This window comes from Saccopteryx bilineata, chromosome 3 (assembly GCF_036850765.1).
Source record: "Saccopteryx bilineata isolate mSacBil1 chromosome 3, mSacBil1_pri_phased_curated, whole genome shotgun sequence".
In the NCBI taxonomy this organism is placed as follows: Eukaryota; Metazoa; Chordata; class Mammalia; order Chiroptera; family Emballonuridae; genus Saccopteryx; species Saccopteryx bilineata.
This window is the reverse complement of record NC_089492.1, coordinates 270,310,551-270,333,158: the sequence shown is the minus strand read 5'-3', so window position 1 is coordinate 270,333,158 and position 22,608 is coordinate 270,310,551. Positions and strand designations below refer to the sequence as shown.

At 42.1% G+C, this 22,608-nt stretch overlaps 1 protein-coding gene and 2 non-coding genes across 18 annotated transcripts in view; all 3 read right to left on the bottom strand.

Annotated features, from left to right (window-relative positions):
- Positions 1 to 22,608, bottom strand: part of PUM1 (pumilio RNA binding family member 1) — a 146,025-nt gene continuing 123,417 nt past the window's right edge. For 13 of the 16 annotated variants that reach the window (XM_066269836.1, XM_066269835.1, XM_066269839.1 and 10 more), the window contains 8 exons: positions 21,691 to 21,958; positions 19,598 to 19,727; positions 17,317 to 17,451; positions 13,631 to 13,768; positions 11,012 to 11,137; positions 9,643 to 9,764; positions 4,943 to 5,135; positions 1 to 1,825 (listed from right to left, as the gene is read on the bottom strand). In XM_066269836.1, coding sequence (XP_066125933.1) covers positions 1,694 to 1,825; positions 4,943 to 5,135; positions 9,643 to 9,764; positions 11,012 to 11,137; positions 13,631 to 13,768; positions 17,317 to 17,451; positions 19,598 to 19,727; positions 21,691 to 21,958 — 1,244 coding nt within the window. In that variant the 3' untranslated portion in view covers positions 1 to 1,693. The remainder of the gene's footprint in view (positions 1,826 to 4,942; positions 5,136 to 9,642; positions 9,765 to 11,011; positions 11,138 to 13,630; positions 13,769 to 17,316; positions 17,452 to 19,597; positions 19,728 to 21,690; positions 21,959 to 22,608) is intronic. The other 3 variants (XM_066269838.1, XM_066269841.1, XM_066269851.1) reach the window with 1 other exon arrangement.
- LOC136332809 (small nucleolar RNA SNORD103/SNORD85) lies at positions 3,995 to 4,079 on the bottom strand. The gene has a single exon (XR_010730945.1). It is a non-coding gene; the product is annotated as a small nucleolar RNA SNORD103/SNORD85 (small nucleolar RNA).
- LOC136332808 (small nucleolar RNA SNORD103/SNORD85) lies at positions 15,616 to 15,700 on the bottom strand. The gene has a single exon (XR_010730944.1). It is a non-coding gene; the product is annotated as a small nucleolar RNA SNORD103/SNORD85 (small nucleolar RNA).

The window sequence follows — 22,608 nt, the reverse complement described above, 5'->3', positions numbered from 1 at the left end:
TCAGATCCCAAAGTTCTGTATTTTTCAAAATAAAGATCACACGTTGTTTAGAGACAATCTACACAAGAGTTACAAAAAATAGTTGCCCAGGCATAAGCATACACAGGTTTGTTAATTATACACATATGGTTACAAGTGTGCTTGCAAAAAAGTTCATTGGAAATATACACAAGGCTCTGGAAATGTACACCGTGTAGTGTTACAATTCTATATTCAAACAAGGAAATTTGACAGTATGTTACATTCACTTACAAGTAGACAAAATGCAAAATACAGTTCATCTTCTGTACAAAAAGGAAGGGCGATTCACACTTTACAAGGTGAGGGGACTCTGATTGTAAGGAAAGCTAGGGCAGGGCTGAACTTTGCACGTCCTTTTGACTGTCACAAAATAAGCAAAACATTACTTTTAGGATTAAAAAAAAAACACTACTGTGAACTGAATCATCTTGAATAACATTTAGAAAGGAGCTCACTACAGTCTGACTAGGTGACAAATAAAACCAAGCTATTTTTTTTCTTTTTAAACATATAACTAGGCTGTATAAAGAACATGTATTCCTTCAAAAGAAAAAATTTACTTCTGGTTGAAATTACAATTTACAATATACAACACTATATGCTACGACCATAAAAGGTGTGAATATACACTGAATGCACAGGGCTGGCGAGTTCTCTTTTCTTACCAAAAAACGTGTTTATGTTGATTCAAACTTCTCCACATTTACATTACAGGTATACAAATGTACAATTGTACAATCAAAAGTATGTTCGACTACTAGGGTACATTATAGATACAGATTAGACATCAAAACAAGAAAATACTACAAATTTGTATATATGCAAAGTCTACACCAAGTATACACTATATATTTATAGAAGCAAGACCAAAAGCAGAGTTGGATTTTTTTTTCTCATGCTAAATAATCAAGATTTTGCCTTTCAATGTTAACAGAAAAAATCCAACAGGCAGTAAACAATTACCCCTGCCCGGCCTTGAAAGACATTCTGGGAGCTCATGTCTCCTCATCACAAAACAGACTGCACCATCTTCTTCAGCATAATAGTCTCCAAAAAAGGCAATTTTTAGAAGTTTCATAAACTTAATGTCATAAAATGAAGCTTTAGCAACTGTGAAACAATTTTCATTTTATATATATATATATTTTATAAACAGCGTTAAATGCCAGTTTGGGGCCATTTAACTAAAATTCAAACTTCTCAGGTTTTTTTGTTTGTTTTCCTTTTTTACTAAAATGAGGTGGGAAAGAGCTATTTGCAAAACTTGCCAGCAAGGCAAATGAGTTAAAAACCTTTTTTCTTTTTTTTTTTTTAACTTTTTTTGTTAAACCAACCACCCTGAAAGTTTCCACATGTGGAAAATAGATACAACATTGAACAAAATATGTGGCCTCCCATGTACATTGGTTACCTATGTACAAGTATCCTATACACTGGTAAAACAACAGGGCAATTAGTCAATTAAAAAAAATAATTAGTACATGTTATGCGTAATAAAATTAAATTTACAAAGGCTTTTCCATTTGTGAAGTTGATTCCTTTTTTTGGAGAGGGTAATCCTGGCGATACCATTTACCCATTTCAGATTCTACACTACATTTCTGGTTACTGGCTAGATTTACCAGTTAGCCAGTGAGGTCAGTGGGAATGAGGGGACAGGGGTGACACTGCCTCAGATTATACCATTTGGAGGGCCACAGATGGGCCCTAAGTCGACGCCATTCTTCATGTAGTACTTCTCCAGCTTGGCCAGGATGTGCTTGCCATAGGTATACTTGCGGAGAGTCGCGATGTGGGGCCGGATCTGGGGAGGAAGCACAGTGTGTCACTCACCTGGAAACGGTGGGCAGGCTCCCGGTTGCTCCCAGGCACCGCGGAGCCTGTCAAGACTGCACAGCCCACAGCAATACCTTCCACTGGGACAGCCAAATCCCCTCATTCTAGAGCTGTACTGACCCCACAGATGAGGGGAGGAGCTCCTATCCTGAACTCCGAGGGCTCTGGAGTGGAGGCTGGATGGCCACAGACCACGCCCAGGACAGAGTGTGGAGAAGCTCACCCCGACTGCTGATCACACTGTCACCCCACTACACAGAGCCCTGAGGCACGCTCTCAGCCCTTCTGGCCTCTCACAGCCCTTCTTGCCCCACACTTGGCACCTGAGCTCTCCTAAGAGACGGAGTTTCAAGACACCACTGATCCTAAGCTTACCACCTGACCCTGTACTCCGGTTCACAGAGGACCACAGAAAGCTGCAATGACAATAAAAATGACTCACATGAGCCAGGCTTGTTCATTAAGCCTCCTAAGGGACATGTGATTATCTCCATTTTACTGATGAAAAAGACAAAGGCACAGTGGTGAGGTCGCTCATCCAGTCAAATGGCTCGGAAGGGTTAACACAGGTATAGGAGAGCAGCAGTCTGGCTGCACCAGCCACCATTTCTCCCTGCTGTGCTCTCAGGGCTTGGCCTACTGCCCCGTCTCACTCTGCACCCCTCCAAGCCACGCTAGGCTCCGCTGGGCCGCACGCTCCGCCATCCTCCCTCCCTGTGCAGATCCCCTTAGAGAAGTCCTGTGCACCCTAGACAACCAGACAGATGCTCCCAGTCTGGAGGCCCCTTCCTCTTCTGTGAGCTCATGGAGTTTCTACATCCGTCAGCTACGGCATGTGACAGTGTGTCCACAAGTGCTGCTGACCCAGGCACCGCTCCACACCGACGGTGAAGGATGCAGCGGTCCCCCCCGCCCACACTAGCACTTGCACTCAGCACCCCACACGAGCTCTCTGGGTTGAGAGCTCTGTGAGGACAACAGTGTCTGTGTCCTCACAGGAAGGAAGGGTCATGTGGCCCTAGAAACAGCACTGCACTCCACATCAGCTGTGACATCCTCGCCTACAAGCCTATGAGGGAAATACATGTTTGTTTTTGAAATTTATTAATAGTCCTTGGCTCAAATTCTGAGCTGTACGACCCAGACACGTGCCTAACCTCCTTAAACTCGCCCGTAAAAAGGAGTGCAGCACAACTACACTTCCACTTGGGTTGTGTGAGGGCTGTGTGCACGGCTGTTCTCAGCAGTACCAGAAATCCAACCGCGGGCTCTTCACAGTCCTTCCTGGGGCTGGCGGGCTGAGGACCCTACCACCGAGCCTTTACACCGCTCTTCCTCGGGACAGACACACTGACCACCCCTGTGTACACACGTGCATAACACCCTGGCGCTCTATTTTTACTCGATTTGATGGAGGTGAAGTGTGATCACCTGCTCTGCTCTCAACGTCTCCTCTTGCTAAAAAGGACACAGCCTAGCGGTGAAAGAGCTAAAAGCTCTTAGATTTTTAGATTCTTAGGACTCAACTCCCTGAACTAACCAATTCCTAAGCCCCATTCTCTTTGCTTCTCTTCAGTCCCAATGCCACCACCAGCTCCTGGCTCAGCTATTTCAACAGCCTCCCCCCAGTCTCCTGGCTGCCTCACCTGCTTCCCATGCTCCATGCTCCTCACCAGCCAGGACAGTTCCCTGAAATGAACCCTGACAGCCTGGTCCCGCCCTGAAGAGCCTGCTGCACTTCTACCACACCACACTCCCTTCCGCTGCCAAACCTTCACACCAGCTCTCCCCTGGGTTCCCAGGGCTTTATGCAAACGGCATTCTCCGGCGGAACTTTCTCTGTCCCCCACATTAGAGAGGCGTCTGCCAGCATTCTGACATGGCCCTCCCCAGTCTGTCCCTGGCCTCACTGTAACCATTTGTGTATAATAATACTGTGGTGCAGCCCTGTTGAAAGGAGGGCTTACTACAGAGTAAGTGTGCTTACAGAGAGTATCTGTTGGATGGCTGAATGAACACGCTTTAAACTTTAGCATATCTATGAGCCTCACAACATAAGGATTTCGGACTCCAAATGCCACAGCCAACACCAATGAGGTGTATCATTTGCTTTGAACTGGAGGTGGTAGGTGCCTCGTCTGGCTCAGAACTCGAGTCCATAACAAAGATTCTCATTACCGAATTTTGTTCTCAGTGAGGGCAAGTGGTTCATCACTGCCAGACCAAGGCCGTCCCCTCCACTGAGAAGGGCTGAGTTCAGAGCCCAAAGGCTAAGCGTCCAGATCAGAAGTACCACGAGACTCACAGCACAAACACAGCTGCAGCACACCGGCTTGGGGCTTGATTGGGCTTCCTGGGCCCTGTGGTCCCTGTGGGGCTGGTTGGGACTCACTGGACCTGCTGTGACAGAAGCCGTGGGCCTCAGCAGGTGCTGTCTGGGTCGGGTCGCATTCACAGAACCCAACACTTCAGGTGGCTGCCCCTTTTCTCCTGTCTGACTCCTCTTTAGCCTGGTCTTCTCCTTCTGCAAAGCCTCCGCTCAAAGACTCGAGGGATGCACTCTCACCACCCTTCCCATGGCTCTCCCCGCACTGTGCTCTGTGGGCAGGGACCAGCCTCAGTCCTCTCTGTGCTGGTGACTGACACTGAGTGGGCATCAGGTCAGTGCGCCCGGCCAGCCACTGCACTGGGCAGGCACTCATTCAGTAAATGGTGGTGGGGTGAATGAATAAGAGGGAGGAGGGAGAAAAGGAAACAAGGCAAGCAGGTTGATTTGTTGGACTGAGAAGCTGGTCTCCTAGGAGAAAATGGATAAAAGCATGGCCTGGAGATCAGGGAGGGAAATTCCTCTCAAGGACTGAGTGTAAGGCTCGTTCACAACAGTGAGCTCTTGGTAAAGGAGAGTGGCAAATATGGGACAATGGCCACACTAGATAAAAGGAAAAGGGAGCACAGCATAAGACATAGTCCAGTGACAAATTCTATAAAGAGAAGCATGCTGTCCACCCTCCTCTGCATTTCAGAAATATGCAGAACCCAAGGCCTGCACTCTCTCTCTGACTGAGGTGTGCCCAGCCTGGCCTACCTTATGCATGACAATCTTTCGCTGGGCTGGCTCTGCCACATCGATCATCTTCTGGACCACGTAGTTGGCGTACTGGTCCTTCATCATGGTGTATAAGGCACTGTGGGGACCATCGTTCATGGTGCATACCTCATCGATAAGCACAGCACGCTCTGTACGGGAGGCATGGGTGACACACTTCTCCACAACATTGCTGTAATGAGACAAATCCAAGGGCAACTCTTAGAAAAGGGGACCAAGTGCTTGTCCAGCCTCTGCCCTGACCTCAGCTACAGCAGAAAGAGATCTTAACGTTTCTGGAACATTGATTCAGCTACTGTGTGGCTCCGAGACTCTCCATCTTTGCCATCTGTGGCTTCCAATGGAAACCGTGGCCAAGACCAGGTCATGAGGGATAATAGAGCCAACTCTCTAATAGATGTGGGTAACAAGTCCAGGTAAGTGAGGAAACTTAGACACAAGGTTCACAACACTGATTAGTAGCCGAACTACTCAATGAACATAATTTCAACATGAATCAAAATCTATCTTCACTTCTTGGGAATACTGAGGGTAGAAACAAGTTTTACTTATGTCCATCTCCCCAGGCTCAAGCTCAGAGCTCAGCACTTCAAAGAGGCTCTATAGACATACTGAGTGGAGGAACATAACAAATCTGGTGAGCTAACCTATCACATCCAGTTCAAACAGCTTCTCACAACTGATACAGTAATATAGAAAAACATTTTCTGCACCTTCCTTCTATAATGATGCAATTCTAGCATGAGTCAAAGGCGTGGCACTGTGGAAATTAATCTCCTAACAGCCACTGGCTTCTCCCTTAGCAAAAAAGGGACTTAAGATACTACTGGTGCCTGACCAGGTGGTGGTGCAGTGGATAGAGTGTTGGACTGGGATGCAGAGGACCCAGGTTTGAGACCCCGAGGTCACCAACTTGAGTGCGGGCTCATCTGACGTGAGCAAAAAAGCTCAGCAGCTTGGACCCAAGGTCGCTGGCTCGAGCAAGGGGTTACTCAGTCTGCTGAAGGCCCACGGTCAAGGCACATATGAGAAAGCAATCAATGAACAACTAAGGTGTTGCAACGAAAAACTGGTGATTGATGCTTCTCATCTCTCTCCGTTCCTGTCTGTCTGTCCCTGTCTATCCCTCTCTCTGACTCTCTCTCCGTCCCTGTAAAAAAAAAAAAAAAAAAAGATACTCTGGGCAGGTTCAGAGAGCACCAAGCCAGACACAATCTCCAAGTGTTCGGACAAAGGACTCAACACATTTCATGACTGCTTGGTGGGTGTATCTTCATCCACACCAGGCCTACTTTTCCTACAAAGTGATGAGGATGATAACATGACTTTCTGCTAAATGGATTGGGGACAGGAAACACATTCTTCTGGGCAGAGGACTCAATCCTCAGCACTGTCTTTCAAGAAAGCAGGCAGGGAGATCAGCTACCACTATGGGATCCTACTTGGCCGAGGGCTTCCACCTTAATACAAAATTGAGATCATTTCAGTCTTTAAAATTTATTCTAGTATTTCTGAAACAGCAGTTCCCAACCCATTTGTGGGGATAAAATCAACTTAGTGATTTGTGAACAGCTTTATTTAAAAAAATGGAACATAGTGGTATCAGAATCAATCATGGGCAAAATAGCTTCAATTACATGTGTGCGCATGTGCCTGTGCATGCAGAGTCGATGAAAAAGTTACTTTGTATTCTGAGTCACCACCAAAAATGTCAGAACAGTACTACTTTATTTTTTGGTTTATTCTTATTGACCTCTTTCCAATTTTAATCGTTCTTTCTACTATTATTTCTAATTTGTTCTTAAGGACATACAGTGAATTTTATTTCAGATGATATTTTTCTATTCTAGAATTTCCATTTTATTCTTCTTATAATAAATTCATTACCAGCATATTTTCCTTTATGTATTTCAGTATAACTGAAATCGCTACTTTAAAAGCCTACTTTACTACCTCCAACATCTCAGTGGTCTGGGTGGGGTTTTTGGTTGTTTCTGTTTTTTCGTTTTCTATTTTTCTTTCTTGTTAAGTACAGGTCACATTTTCCTGTTATCTAGACACAGAAAATGATATACTGAAGAAACTGAGTTCTGACTATGACCCTCCCAAACCCCGTTTCTACTGTAGCTAAGGTGACTGACTCAGACTGCAAACCTTTCCTGTGCAATAGGCAGCAGGTAAAACTTTGGTGCATTTTTTCAGCCCTAGTTGGGCTGCCTGGAGTGGGTCCCATACCAATGTGATTTTAGGGTCAACCAGATATTTGGGAAGGTTAAATACAGGCCCCGCCCTCCATGGTTCTCTTCCTTTCCTTGGCATTCTGTCATGTTCATTATGCCAGGAGTGTCCCAAACTCTGCCTTCTGGAACACTGGAGATTTTCTAGCCTAACTTAGGAGCCCAGCCTGGAGCAGACTGGGAAGGGCCTACAGGCTAAAACCATTAAAAATAGAAAATTTTCTAATTACAGTCAACAATACTATATTATAAACTTCAAAGCTGCTAAGAGACTAGATCATAACGTTTCTCAACATAAAAAAGATAATTATGCGACATAATAAAGGTGTTAGCTAATGCAACTAGAAATCACAGTGCAATTTACAAATGTACAATATCAAACCAACACACTGTACACCTAAAAGATGTACACTGTTATATGTAAACTGTATCTCAATACAATAAAAAATCTAAGTGGGGGGAGAGCAATTTCCCCAGTGAAACTACCTTCTCCCAAGTATCAACAGTCCCCCTCTTGGTCACTCTCTAATGCCTTCAGATAGTTTGCTGGCTTTTTGTCCACAATTTATAATTGTTCTCCGTGGGACAGGAGAGCCCACAGTAGTTACTTGGTCATTACCTGACCACAAGTCTACTATAATATTAACACTGATGCTATATCCTAGAGTGAGATATTAAATACAATGAATAAAAAAGTAAACAGGACAAGTAAGTGACCCAAAGAAGAGACGTAAGAGATTCTGACCCCTGGTCCCTGGTCCTGGGTAGAAACAAACAAATGAAAAGCAACGTAAGGTCTAAGAGATGACCTGTGATATGATCAGGCTATTGAGACAATAGACTTATGGGGGCTTTTATTTATTATCTCCATTTTCCATGCTACAATGTTATAAGATTATGTGAACTAAAACAATTTAAAACATCAAGATTATATGAGTCACACATGCCCTGAAATTTATTCTAAAAAACAGAGAAGAAAAATATTCCAAAAACACAAAGTATTCTCTTATGTGTACGGTAGGACATGCAGATCTATTAGAAGACTATACCTCTAACCTACTGGAGGGCCATCAATTTCTTCTCCACCTGCCACTACTTAGAAGTTACCTAAAACATCTTTCACAACCTGCAAACACCTAGTGCATTCCTGAGCTGGAACAATATGAAGACTGAAAAAGAGATTCTAAGAACACAGAGTCCTAGACACAGAAACATACACTGCCTCTTCATTCAGGAGCCAAGTAGGAAACTGAGTAAAGAATATTCCACAATTCCAAAAAAATAAGTTAATGAAATGTTCAGTTTATCAAAGTACAAAACCTACTTTTTTTTTAATAAGAAGTTCATTTATGTATCTGTGAACAGATGGGCTGAGACCCTAGTGGCATTAATCAAAAGTTTTATTCTTGGCCCTGGCCGGTTGGCTCAGTGGTGGAGCGTCGGCCTGGCGTGCGGGGAACCCGGGTTCGATTCCCGGCCAGGGCACATAGGAGAAGCGCCCATTTGCTTCTCCGCCCCTCCCCTTCCTCTCTGTCTCTCTCTTCCCCTCCTGCAGCCAAGGCTCCATTGGAGCAAGGATGGCCCGGGCACTGGGGATGGCTCCTTGGCCTCTGTCCCAGGCGCTGGAGTGGCTCTGGTAGCGGCAGAGCGACGCCCCGGAGAGGCAGAGCATCGCCCCCTGGTGGGCAGAGTGTCGCCCCTGGTGGGCGTGCCAGGTGGATCCCGGTCGGGCACATGCGGGAGTCTGTCTGGCTGTCTCTCCCCGTTTCCAGCTTCAGAAAAATACAAAAAAAAAAAAAAGAAAAAAAAGTTTTATTCTTTAGAAATATATTCCCAGGTTTCAGCCTGATCAGGCAGTGGCACAGTGGATATAGCATCAGACTGGGATGCAGAGGGCCCAGGTTCAAGACCCCGAGGTCGCCAGCTTGAGCGCGGGCTCATCTGGCTTGAGCAAAAAGCTCACCAGCTTGGACCCAGGGTTGCTGGCTCAAACAAGGGGTTACTCGGTCTGCTGAAGGCCCACGGTCAAGGCACATATGAGAAAGCAATCAATGAACAACTAAGGTGTCGCAACGAAAAACTGATGGTTGATGCTTCTCATCTCTCTCTGTTCCTGTCTGTCTGTCCCTATCTATCCCTCTCTCTGACTTTCTCTCTCTGTCCCTGTAAAAAAAAAACCCAAAAAACCAAACACACACACACACACACACACAAAGAAATACATTCCTAGGTTTCAAAGGGGCTGGCTCTAGGGAAATGAGGAGCTGACAAAGGGACTTATGTCTTATACTTCATAGTAGAATTATTTGACTTTTCTAACAATGTGTACTTTAAGAAAAATTTATTTTTAGAAAGAATGTAAATTTTTTCTTTTTCTCTAGTCTAAAAATACTACTTAATCCTTTCTTCTGGAAAACAGTCTAGGTAATTCAAACCCTGTACCTTGCAAATTTATGCTGACTCAATACAAGTACATTGCCGCGAATTTCTGCTACAATTTTACTTTTATCCTCAGGACGACCATGCTCCAAAACATGCTGGATCACGTAATTTCCATACTGATCCTGTTTGAGAAACAGCAGAAGATACAAAATTCAAATAAAAATGAGTTCAATGGGCTGCCTAAATCCTTATATCTAATCAACACCTATCTTTCTAAAGCACTATAATGGCTTACCTGAATACCAATGAACACATAAGAATTTTAAAAATAGGTAATAACAGTTTCCCTATGATTACAAAACAGGAACACATTACTTCTAGACAATGAAATATTTCCATATATATATTTATGCCCAACCAAAGGTCCTAGTTAAGTTCTTCATAAAATATACACAAAAAATTAGGCCTCCTCTCATTAGGGAAATAAAAAAGGAGGCAAAAGAAGGTAGGTGAGACCAGAGATACCTTTCTCTCAAAAGAATTGTATAAATGATTCACTGTACTATCTACAACAAAGAAAAACTGGAAACAAAGTTTATGTTCAACAAAAAAGACAATGCCTAATTAAATAACAGCAAAAACATATAATGGATATACTTATTCATCTAAAGTGAAAGATTCTTTGAGAAAATAAATGTAAGGAATTCCAGAGGCAAAAATATTTGTAGGATATAAAAAATTAAGAGCACACCAGTAAAATATTTTTATGTCAAATGTGTTGTTTGCTTCTGGATGGTAGGATTACGAATTTCTTTTGTTTGGTTGTTACTTTCTGCATTTTCAAAGTTCTCCCACCATGGATATTTAATACATTTACAATATCACACTTCCCACCAGAAAAACAACACTAACAAAAAAGATTGCTTCAGGACATCTTCGGGCCTTTTTAAAGTCTAAGCATTTTGAAATAGAAATAAATTCTGGTTTAAAATAATATTTCCGTATAACATACTACATATAGAAATTGGTCAAATGGTTAGCATGAGTGGGAGAAACTTTTAGTGGTAGCTGCAAGAGAAAGTATGAAAGCTAGAGAGAAAACAACTAATCTGCTTTGTTCGTTTGAAAGGACGGAACATCCCAGAGAGCTTAAACGGCCTGCCCCAGGTGAGAGCCGGTCCAGGTCCACAGCAGGGCGCTGGTAGGCATATGTCTTCACTCCAAGGCCAGGCTCTACGCATTACCCATATTCACAAAACACACAGCAGGCTGGTCTAAGTGAAAACCTGCCCCAAAGCTTCAGTGGGCATTTTAAACACATGAACATTAACCTCTACTGGAACAGATACCTGTGCTGAGAAAACACACAAGCTCTGGGCCTGCACGAGCCCACAGGTGTTTGCAGTTACTCTACTGGCAACTCCACTACCTGTACAAGTTGCTCTGTGTGCTGGTGCAGCTCCTCTAAAATAGGGAGTGTCTGGTCAGGAAGGCAGTGCTCCAGGATCCTCTGAATCACTCGGCAGCCGTAAGGATGCGTGGACAAAGCAAATACCTAAGGGCAGACAAACATAAGTAAGAAAGCCAAAATGACAGCTGCCACTCTGAATGTTTCAGACTGTTAATATTCATTGTCCCACTGATCTTCACAATGACGAGAGACAGGCATGGGCATTCTCTGCATATAGATTAGAAAACTGAAGCTCCTCGAAGTTTACATAATGTGCCAACCGTCCTACAGACAGTAAACGACAGAGCCAGAATAGAATTTTCCAGTCAGACTCAAAAGCACACACTATAAATATGACATTCAGTCTCTCTACAAATAACAAGGAGTGTATATACATGCACATATAAATCCATTTCTTAACTGTTCTAGAAATTCACAGATGTACATAAATTCAGAGCTGAAAAGGGTTTTTCCAAGAAGCCTAGAAAGGAACAGAACCAGTCAAGGTCCTGAAAACCACACTAATTTAAGAGTCCATTGTGTCAAAGGACAGGAGCAAAAACAAACAGAAAAAGGGCTCTGAACAAATGCTGAGGGCCCTCACATAATCACAAAGTGAGGTCTGAACGGTCTGAACTGTGCTGGGGTGTTCTTTAGCAATATGCAAGAGAAGCTCTTTTGTTGGGTCTGGAGCAAAATGAGACACAGGTTTCAGGTCCAGACTGCCTCATTTTAATTCTGCCCTTGCCAGCCAGGTGACTTGGACCAGCCCACACCTCAGATCTATTGTAATAATGACAATAATGGTAAGAACAGTAACGACAGCTAACACTTATTAGATGTTTACCAAGTGTAGTTATTGCACTAAGCGCTTTATATAAGGTTTTATGTATGTACCTTCATGAGTATAACTACATACTTTAATATTGTGTATGAGCCTTTGCAGTTTACTCTGTATAGCTATACAGTATAATACTGTATAGCTATACAGTATAATAAGTATACAGGTTTTTATTAAAACATTTTTTGTCCAATCCTCTGTTAATGGACATCTGGATTAGTCTTTTCCTATTAGAACAATGCTGCTTTAAACATGTTTAGATATGCCTCGCGATGTACATCTGCAGATGTTTCACCTAGTCTACGCCTAGGCCAGAAATGCTAGATCACTAGATCACAGAAAATGTAAGTGTTGATCTTGAAAGATGATACTACTTTCCCAAGTGGTTGTGCTAACAATAGCTATTCCCACCAGCAACGGGTTACATCCCACATTCCTGCCAATACATACCAACCAGTGGGCAGAAAATGGCCTATCATTTGTGGCCTTATGCTGCATTTTCCTGATTACCAAAACGGCGTTGTTTTTTCATATATTGACTGGCAAGTTGTGTTTCTTCTACCTACCCATGCTCTGGGCCCACTTTCTCATTAATTTCTATTCTTCTCTTTGATCATGGAAGTTCTTTATTACTCTGGTTATCAATTCTTTGTCATTTTCATCTTGAAAATATTCTCTCTCGTTTGGTTGCTCAATCCTTTTACTTTATCTATTATGTATTTTGAAAAATATAAGAACTTAATTTTAAAGTAAAAAGACCTCCTCTTTTTTTTCCTTTCATTAACTCAGAAAACCCCTTTACCTCCCTGGATTAAACTGAGCAAACCCCAAACCAAAACCTAAACTCTAAAATCCCATTTTGATCTCGGCTTAGCCATACACATGACTACACCTGAAAATCTGTTTATTTCCCCTTCTTTTCTCCCTTTTCTGAAAAAAAAAAAATTCACATACCCAAGAAGATATGTTTTAATGTTTTATTCTCTTGTCCTACCTAGCTTAGGAGTGCTGTGAGTTTTTCTTTTTTTGGTGTAAGAAATTAATGACCACAGCAAATTAAAGGTCAAATCTAGAAAAACTATGGTATAAGAAAACTTTTCTTTCCTCACCGGATAGCTTTTGGTAAGAGCATCGTCCCAAAGGGCAGGGGTTGTTGGTTCGATCCCCGGTCAGGGCACATATAAGAACAGATAGATGTTCCTGTCTCTCTCTCCTCCCCCTACCTCTTTTTCTAAAATCAATAAAATAAACATTAAAAAAAAGAAAGAAAAAAAGACCTCATGCCTGGCCAAATGGCTCGGTTGGTTAGGCATCTTCCTGATAGGCAAAGGATGCTGATTCAATGTTCAGTCAAGGCACATACAGAAACAGATCAATGTTTCTGTCTCTTTCCCCGCCTTCCTCTCTCTCTAGAATAATAAAGTTTAAGAAAAAAAAAAAAAGCAAAATAACCTCTTCTGGGAGGCTGGTGCTAAGAGCTTCAGGCTCTTATGACATAGAGCTAATAGGAAAAAAACAGAAGCTATCTCTGGTGGCACTGCCACTTAATAGCACTCAAATCAACCTGATCACTACCCCACCCAAAAAACAATTTAACAGGAAAGCACCATATTATTTTAAACACACGTTTGGCATGTGACCTGCAATATTAGTTCTGTAAATGACTTGCGTTCTAAAACATGATCAAAACAACTCTCTGCTAACAATGGAAATACCCATCAGTTTTGTTTTTCTTATGTCTTTCCTAAGTCACTTACCTGTCCCTTAAACGCATCAATGATAAACTGCAAGGACTGAGGCTGAACACATTCAATGCATTTCTGAACCACGTGATTGCCATTCTGGTCTTTCACACACTTCAGGACATGGCCATCTAGTTCTCGAACCATCTCATTCTATTGGAAAAGAAAAGAAAGCACCACCAGAATCACAGCGAGCAAACATCTGGACAACCAATGTTCTCCTTACTGATCACAAAAGCACTGAGCAGGGAGGAAATCCATGACAAAGAAAGTGGGACAACTCAGCTGTGGCATTACAGCAATAATTGATGACTAGAGTTTTTCCACATGTTAGCAAACTTCCTGTAGCAGCAACCAGTCTAAAAACAACTATTCAAACTTGCAGAAGACTTCTGGGAGATTAAAAATGTAGACATCTTCAAAGAGAATGGAGTCTACATCGAGTATAGCTTATTAGAGAATTTTACATGCAATTCAACATGTTTTTATTATGACAACCCTGTAAGGTACATATTATTAATAATAATAGTTGTTCTAGAGCTCACTGTAAGCTTAACATGCTTTGATTTAATGACTCCTCATAACAATCCTATGAAGTGGACACTATAACAGATAAGGAAACCAAGACAGACAAATTAAATGACTTGTTAAAACCCAGACCTAGACTGCCAAAATTCTAACCCAAGCAATATGGCTCCTGTGTGAAGATGGCAGTGTGGATCAGTAACCCAACTGTCCATTAGATTATTATTCTCCACAACCCCCTCCACCCAAATACAAAGAAATTGAATCTGAAAGGGATTACATAATGTATGTATTTAAAACTCCAGATAGTGACCAAATCAGAATTCTTGCCCAGGTCTGTGATTCTAACATGACATTTCCACCAGGCTACAGTGATGTCAGCAGAAACTGTTCTTCCAGTTAATTAATGAAAAATGTTCAAACTTGGGGAATACAGGAGAAAGTCAGACATTGAGGGCTATGTATGTATTTAGGCATGAGTGGTGATGAGAAGTGTATAGGAAATGTGATAATGAGATTTTGACTAGACTTTCCCAAATTTCAAAATGCAAAATGCAATAAACTCAGGAAAGTCTCCTACAACAATTAATCAAATCAGAAAAGCATAATTTATTCTGAAAATATAATTATGGGAATGATAGGAAGGAAATGATGCCTGTATAAAGGAAAGGAACACTTATAATCAAAATGAAGGGAGGTGGTTTCCTTAAATATTTTTTTGACCCAAAGAAACCATAGAGATGAGTTCATTTTACCTAAAATAATTAACTTCTATCTAGAAAACAGTAAATTATCCACAGCAGGAGGAGTAGTTTAGGCCCAGAACAATATATCACAGAGAAACGAGACCAGAAAAAGATGTACAGAAATTAAGGTAGAAAAAACAACAGTGGAAAGGGAAGGGAGGTAGAAAACTACCACAATGTTGCGATCCAATCAGAAAACAACAAAATCTGAAAAGTTGGAGACGAAACTCAACAAGTTATCACAATCATGGAAGAGGGCAAAGATGGAAAAAATACCTGGGAAACTATAATATTCCTGATTCTCTTCCAGTAAATGGGCATTATGATAAAAAATAACAAAACAAAAACAAAGCAGGAAGAAACTTCCATGTTCAAAAAACCCCAGAAAATTAAAAAGGAAAGATTTAACCATGAAATTTTGATCCCTGAAAATCCCAGGTATAATTAAAACTCATATTAATTTGAGCATTAGAGGAAAACTAAAAGCAGTAGCCTCACCCGGATTCTATATAATTACTCACATACAACAGCACTGCAGCACCTCCAGCACTGAGCACTGAACGAACTGACTCTGAACCTACTGCGCATCTCCAAAATTCCTGCTGCCTCGCCAGCCTCCTGACCACTTATCTATGAGCCTCACAACATAAGGATTTCAGACTCCAAATGCCACAGCCAACACCAATGAGGTGTATCATTTGCTTTGAACTGGAGGTGGTAGGTGCCTCGTCTGGCTCAGAACTCGAGTCCATAACAAAGATTCTCATTACCGAACTTTGTTCTCAGTGAGGGCAAGTGGCTCATCACTGCCAGACCAAGGCCGTCCCCTCCACTGAGAAGGGCTGAGTTCAGAGCCCAAAGGCTGAGCGTCCAGATCAGAAGTACCACGAGACTCACAGCACAAACACAGCTGCAGCACACCGGCTTGGGGCTTGATTGGGCTTCCTGGGCCCTGTGGTCCCTGTGGGGCTGGTTGGGACTCACTGGACCTGCTGTGACAGAAGCCGTGGGCCTCAGCAGGTGCTGTCTGGGTCGGGTCGCATTCACAGAACCCAACACTTCAGGTGGCTGCCCCTTTTCTCCTGTCTGACTCCTCTTTAGCCTGGTCTTCTCCTTCTGCAAAGCCTCCGCTCCAAGACTCGGGGCATGCGCTCTCACCACCCTTCCCATGGCTCTCCCCGCACTGTGCTCTGTGGGCAGGGACCAGTCTCAGTCCTCTCTGTGCTGGTGACTGACACTGAGTGGGCATCAGGTCAATGCGCCCGGCCAGCCACTGCACTGGGCAGGCACTCATTCAGTAAATGGTGGTGGGGTGAGTAAGTAACAGAGGGCAAGTAAAGGAAAATGGAAGATAGATTGATTTGATTTGTTGAAATAGTCAACAAAGTGACAATTTATTAGTATTTTACATCTTTCTACTACTGCCAAACAAAAATTCTACTTGTACCTACTAAAGACTAGTTGTTGTTGAAAAGTGTTTGAAACCACTGGATTTTTAAAAAATTTTATTTATTTATTTTTTAGAGACAGAGTGAGTCAGAGAGAGAGAGACAGGGACAGACAGGAACAGAGAGAGATGAGAAGCATCAATCATTAGTTTTTCATTGCACGATGCAACACCTCAGTTGTTCATTGATTGCTTTCTCATATGTGCCTTGACTGCGGGCCTTCAGCAGACCGAGTAACCCCTTGCTGGAGCCAGCGACCTTGGGTTCAAGCTGGTGGGCTTTTGCTCAAACCAGATGAGCCTGCGCTCAAGCTGGCGACCTTGGGGTCTCGAACCTGGATCCTCTGCATCCCAGTCTGACGTTCTATCCACTGCGCCACTGCCTGGTCAGGCTTTTTGGGGGTTTTTTTGTTTGTTTTGTTTGGGTTTTTTTTTGTATTTTTCCAGAGTGAGAAGTAAGGAGAGGGGGCAGACAGACCAACTCTCCCTTGTGCCTGACCAGGATCCACCTGGCACGCCCACCAGGGGGCGATGCTCTACCCATCAGGGGCGTTGCTCTTGGAGCCATTCTAGCACCTGAGGTAGAGGCCATGGAGCTGTCCTCAGTGCCCGGGCCAACTTGCTCCAATGGAGCCTTGGCTGCGGGAGGCGAAGAGAGAGACAGAGAGGAAGGAGAGGGGGAGGGGTGGAGAAGCAGGTGGGCGCTTCTCCTGTGTGCCCTGGCCGGGAATCAAACCTGGGACTTCCACACGCCGGCCAATGCTCTACCACTGAGCCAATCAATCAGGGCCAAAACCACTGGTTTTAACACAAGACGCTTGCTTGATCTACTATGAATTTACAAACTGCACAGTTCATGCTTGCCATGCACAGACAAGAACAAAATAAAAGTGTAAAAGAAAATTAAAAGCTGACAAATTTACAACTACATGTACCACAAAGAAACATCAAACACCAAGAGAAAAGATAAAGGGGAAACTTACAATTACCTGCTGGTCTGAGGGAATAAATTCAAGAGCTTTCTGGATAACACGGCAGCCATACATCTGCAGTGCCAATGACAGGACATGACCTCGAATCCGTTCTGCCAAAGCCAGCTTCTGTTCAAGGCTGCCAAACTAGACACAATATGTGGGTGAGCACCATGACTTAGGTGGAAGGGAAGAAACCAGAGAAAGTGCAGCACTCATTGCTCTGTACCAGCCGTGGCTTACCTTTTAGCCTAGCCATCTACGATTAAACCTTTTGTTTAAAAAGCTTTTGTTTCTTCAAGAGAATAGTTCTCAGTCTCAGATTATGAGCAACTGTTTTTAATGTTAAAAAATTTCTCGGCTACCAACAATGGTAGTTTCACTAGAAATATCTGTTAAATCCATGCAATTCCTCAAAGCTGTCATTAATTAATACTATGAAATAAATATATACTCAATTAATTACAAGAGCATTTATGTTTACTCTAAAACAATAATACATATGGGAGACACAGTTTAATAGGGCTTTAGACAATATCTGGGGAAAATTCAAGGACTGCTTACAGCAAATCAACAGCACTTCAGGTGTCTGAGGTCCACGAATTAAAAAATTCTTTCATTTACACCAGTGGTAGTCAACCTGGTCCCTACTGCCCACTAGTGGGTGTTCCAGCTTTCATGGTGGGTGGTAGCGGAGCAACCAAAGTATAAATAAAAAGATAGATTTAACTATAGTAAGTTGTTTTATAAAGATTTATTCTGCCAAACTTAGTGAAAATCCAACATAAAGTACTTGGTAAGTAATTATTATTATATGCTTTAACTTGCCTGTAACTCTGCTTTATAAATTTTATAAAGTAAAGTTACTTCCCTATTTTATAAATCACCATTACTGTGGAACTGGTGGGCGGCTAGAAAATTTTACTACTAACAAAGATACAAAAGTGGGCGGTAGGTATAAAAAGGTCGACTACCACTGATCTACATGAAGTTTCAGCCAAAGCACATATGGGCACACCGTTTTTGCATTAGTGTTCTGTATCATTCCATGACCTGATATTATCTATTATACAAGGCAACGGAATCAGGGGTAAAAGTAGAACCAAGAGATAAGGCTCCACATTGTTAAAACACTTCCTAGAAAGATTTTCCATACCTGGCTTTTTGAGTTTTGTTTGAATAGCATAATCACAAGACTGAAGAGACTTTATGCACAACCCACTCATTTTCTAGACAAGGGAACTAAGGTCCAGGGACTTTCTCTAAGTCAAATTTCTCTAGCTTGTCCCAAATCATACATCTATAATCCACTGTTCATTCAGCCACCACTAGTTGCATTATCTCTGCAACTGGAGATCTCTTTTATTTTCTACCTGTGACAAAAATCACAGTGAAAGATATCCTAAATGTTTAAGTTGGTTTCTTACTCTACAGCTGGGTAATTCACTGTCAAGTCTTTATGAGAAAAAAGCTAGGAAGATTTTTATAGGCTATGAGTGAGCCATTTTAAAATTTTTCACGCAAATCAAAGTAAGTTATAAGAAGTTGACACATTTCTTTGTTTTGAGACAGGTACTGTACAGTTCCAGCACTTTCCCCCTGTATATAATCCTTCACCTCAATGATTCATTCCTCTCTGGATTTATAGCTTGGGGCTGTTGATCCTAGGGGACCACAGCTACTCTGACAAGCCAAGAATCCCACCTTCCTGACAGTTTAGTAAGGGAACCGACACTAATCCAACAATCTCATTATGCCTTTCCAAAGACAGTTTATAACAAAAGTGGACATTATTCACATTAATGGAGGAATACTAAGGATTCAAGGCCAAAGGATGACCCAAAAAGCAATTAACAATCCTCATGACTGTACTTTATGATGAAAGTACTAGAATTAGTGTTCAAAGATAATTCTCTAAGAAACCTTACAAAACTTTTTAATTTTCAGAATACTTTATTGTGTGTGGTCTTTCTAAAATTGTAAGAATTATTTCTTCCAAAAATGGTACGTTTAGTGCAAGAATTATAACAATCAGAAATAATGTACTGAATCCTAAATGGGGGCAATGGTTCTCCCAAAGACATTTCTAAAATAAACTTGGTATCATCTGCTTGGGTATTTAAATGATACACTGCTGCAAATGAATAGGAAATCTTTTAAAAATTCTTTTAAAAGACCACACACACTTCATTTTGAGGACTGGAATCAGATTGCAATTCTAAAAACAGCTAATGAAAATCAAAATGCTCTGGAGAATCTCTAAAGTCAAAGCATAGAAAGAACAAAGGCTTACTTCAAAGAACTTCTGAATGACGTAATTTCCAAATACATCCACCATTAGCTGGTAGGCGGCCTGGAGGATTTCATTGAAGACTAGCTGGCGCTCAGCTGGTGTGGCCCGCTCTAGCTTCAGCTGAATGAATCTGGAGTACAATGTAAAAAGGGCAACCGCAGCATTTTAGGAAGACATGGAAATAAACAAGAACTAGCTCAATTTATATAATGTATCCATTGTGAAACTATACATATGTGTATGTTTACACAGGCATAGGTACATGTGGGTATGCCAACACACAACTGTGTTATTTAAATGAATCCCTTGAGCTCACTTAATTGAAGAATTTCTAAAAAGAAAAAAAAATGCTTATAGTGTTAAGTATAACCTAACTTAACTGAACTTTAAAAATACTTATGGTTTAGTAAATTTCATTACAGTAGGATTTCTTTTATGTACATGTGGATTTGAGAGGGAGAGGAAAATGGGCGACATAAAAAGTGGGAGGGAGAAGGCGGGCCTACCACAAGGAGAAACCTGACTTTGTGCTTTCAGAAATTAGTTCCACGTTAAGAGGCTCAAAGCTTATGGTCCTTACTATATTTTTTACCTCATATCTACATGAAGAAATATACACTAACCATGTGGAACAGTTGTTATAAATGTCTGTAGGATGTTCTGAAAGCTACTAAGTTTGCCTTTATTGGTTCAGGTCACTATCAGAAATATGTTGTCTCTCAGTCTGGGTCTAGAGCAGGGGTCTCAAACTCAACTCAGCATGTGGGCCGTAGAGCAAGATCACAGCCATTCGGCAGGCCGCACTAGGTCTACAAAAGGCAACTGTTACGCAACACTTTTCTCACTGCAGTTGAAAACAAAAAAAAAATCAGTACAACAAGCACAATCGTACATGCAGTTTACTCAGTGTCACAAAACGACCAGAAACTGTAGTTCGCATCACAACTGCTGTTAACTAAGCTAATATCTAGCTAGGATGCTAGAGAAATGAAAAATACAAGTAGGCCCCTAGGCTTACTTAATTTTATCCAAAATATTTTGAACTTTGTGGATTAGTCTGCGGGCCGCATGCGGCCCGCGGGCTGCAAGTTTGAGACCCCTGGTCTAGAGAATCCAAATATGAGAAATCCTTAAGCAGTAGCAAGCTTGCAGAACTTAGTGTGAAAGCAGGTTCTCTAAAAGCTGTTTCAGTGGGAATAGTCAGAGAGAAGGAAAAATGGAGGCAAACGGGAAGGAAGGAAGGGTAATATCATAATTACGCTTTCTCCCCAGGACCAGGGTCCCCTTCTGTGAAGCCAACTAGACTAGTCAAACAGGGAGGGGTAACCCAAGCTAAATTCTGTTTTGTAATAGCTTCTTGTCTCTCAACTTTATGAAAACTTTCACTTCTACAGAATCAAACATGGAAAAGTGGTGAAGTTGTCTTACTCCTGAGCAGTGGAAATCCAAACTTATATCTGCATAATTCTTAATAGGGATTAAAGTAGTAAACGTGTGATATATGTCTTTGTGTTAGTGTTTGTTACCTAAATTATAGCCATTCCGTGAGGTTCTCATGAACTAGGAACACCAGGCTGATCTTTCAGAAAGGTAAAAAAGGTTGTTTAAAAAATAAAAAAAGGTTTGTTTTAATATAAACATGTGTCCCCAATTTCTAAATAGCTCTTTTCAATCACCTATGCATCTGGTGATCCCCACCATCCATATTTCTTTAAAATAATGGGAAGTATACTAAGAAGCAAACTATTTTAATTACATGGTGGCAATCTGCTTAGCGTATACCTTATCTGAGGCGGTAATTTAAGGCATTAAGATTGCAATTACCACCTGACCAGTGATGGCACAGTGGAGAGACTGTTGACCTGGGATGCTGAGGTCCCAGGTTTGAAATCCAGAGATCATGGCTTGAGCCCAAGGTCGCTGGCTAGGCTGGACCCATCAAGGCATGTACGAGAAGCAATAAATGAACTAAAGTGACACAACTACAAGTTGATGCTCCCTATCCCCCCCCCCCCCCCGGCATTTCTTTAAAAAAAAAAAAAATGAAAAGAAAAAGATTTCAGTTACCTTAAGTGCCAAAGGCAAGTGCTCACCTGGACCCATGTTGGTCTTGAGAAAATTCCATGATATGCCCAGCAATTTCCCGCAGTTGTAAATTGGGGTACCGGTTATTTCGAAAATCTTCCAAAAGCCTGCTCCTACCAGAGGGCATGACATCAGACATTCCATAGCGCAAACGGGAGGAAGAGAAAAGGGTGCTGCTGGGGCTGAAGAGGCTGGAGGCACTGCTCGCACTGCGGTACTTGGCTTCAGCGCCTGGCGCAGCAGAGATGTATCTTCCACTGCCATTCGTGAGCCCTCCTGTTGGTCACAGAACAGGAGAACTCAAGACTCATTCTTAAGGAGCTCTGTTCAAGACTGGAAAGAGCATCCCACACATCAAAGTCTGTCATTTCTGACTCCTTTTCAATTCTGTTGCTTTTGTATTAAGATTCAATTCTATTAGTGCCACAACTTTCACAAGGGCAATTCAGCAAGCTGAAAAGAAACTTCTGCACAAACAATATCAGAGGAATGCTTTTAACCACCTAGAGGATACTGCAGGAGAAACGGAGCAATAGTTAGTGTAGCCATTAAGTAAAATAACTAGAAAACTGCCTGCGGAGTTACAGCGCCTGAGCACCAAGGAATCAGAAAGCACAGAATGCATGGAGATTTCAATGGTTTTCCACTCTGAGCACTGTGGAGATTCCTGCTGTTAGAGAATAATCCCTGCTCCCATCTGAAACCTTCCCTTGAAAGAAGATCAGGGATCTCAGATTCAACTGTTTAATAAAAGGAGCTCCCATCCCATAAAAACTTTGAAGAAATGGTTTTGCCGCTAAATAGAAGTCTAAGAATCACTAAGGCACCCCAGGCCAAGGACTACATGTAAAGGGTAGAAAAAAAGGACATATGCTTTAAATAGGAAGGTTTTCAAGTTCTTTATCAGGAACGGGCAGCTCCTAACA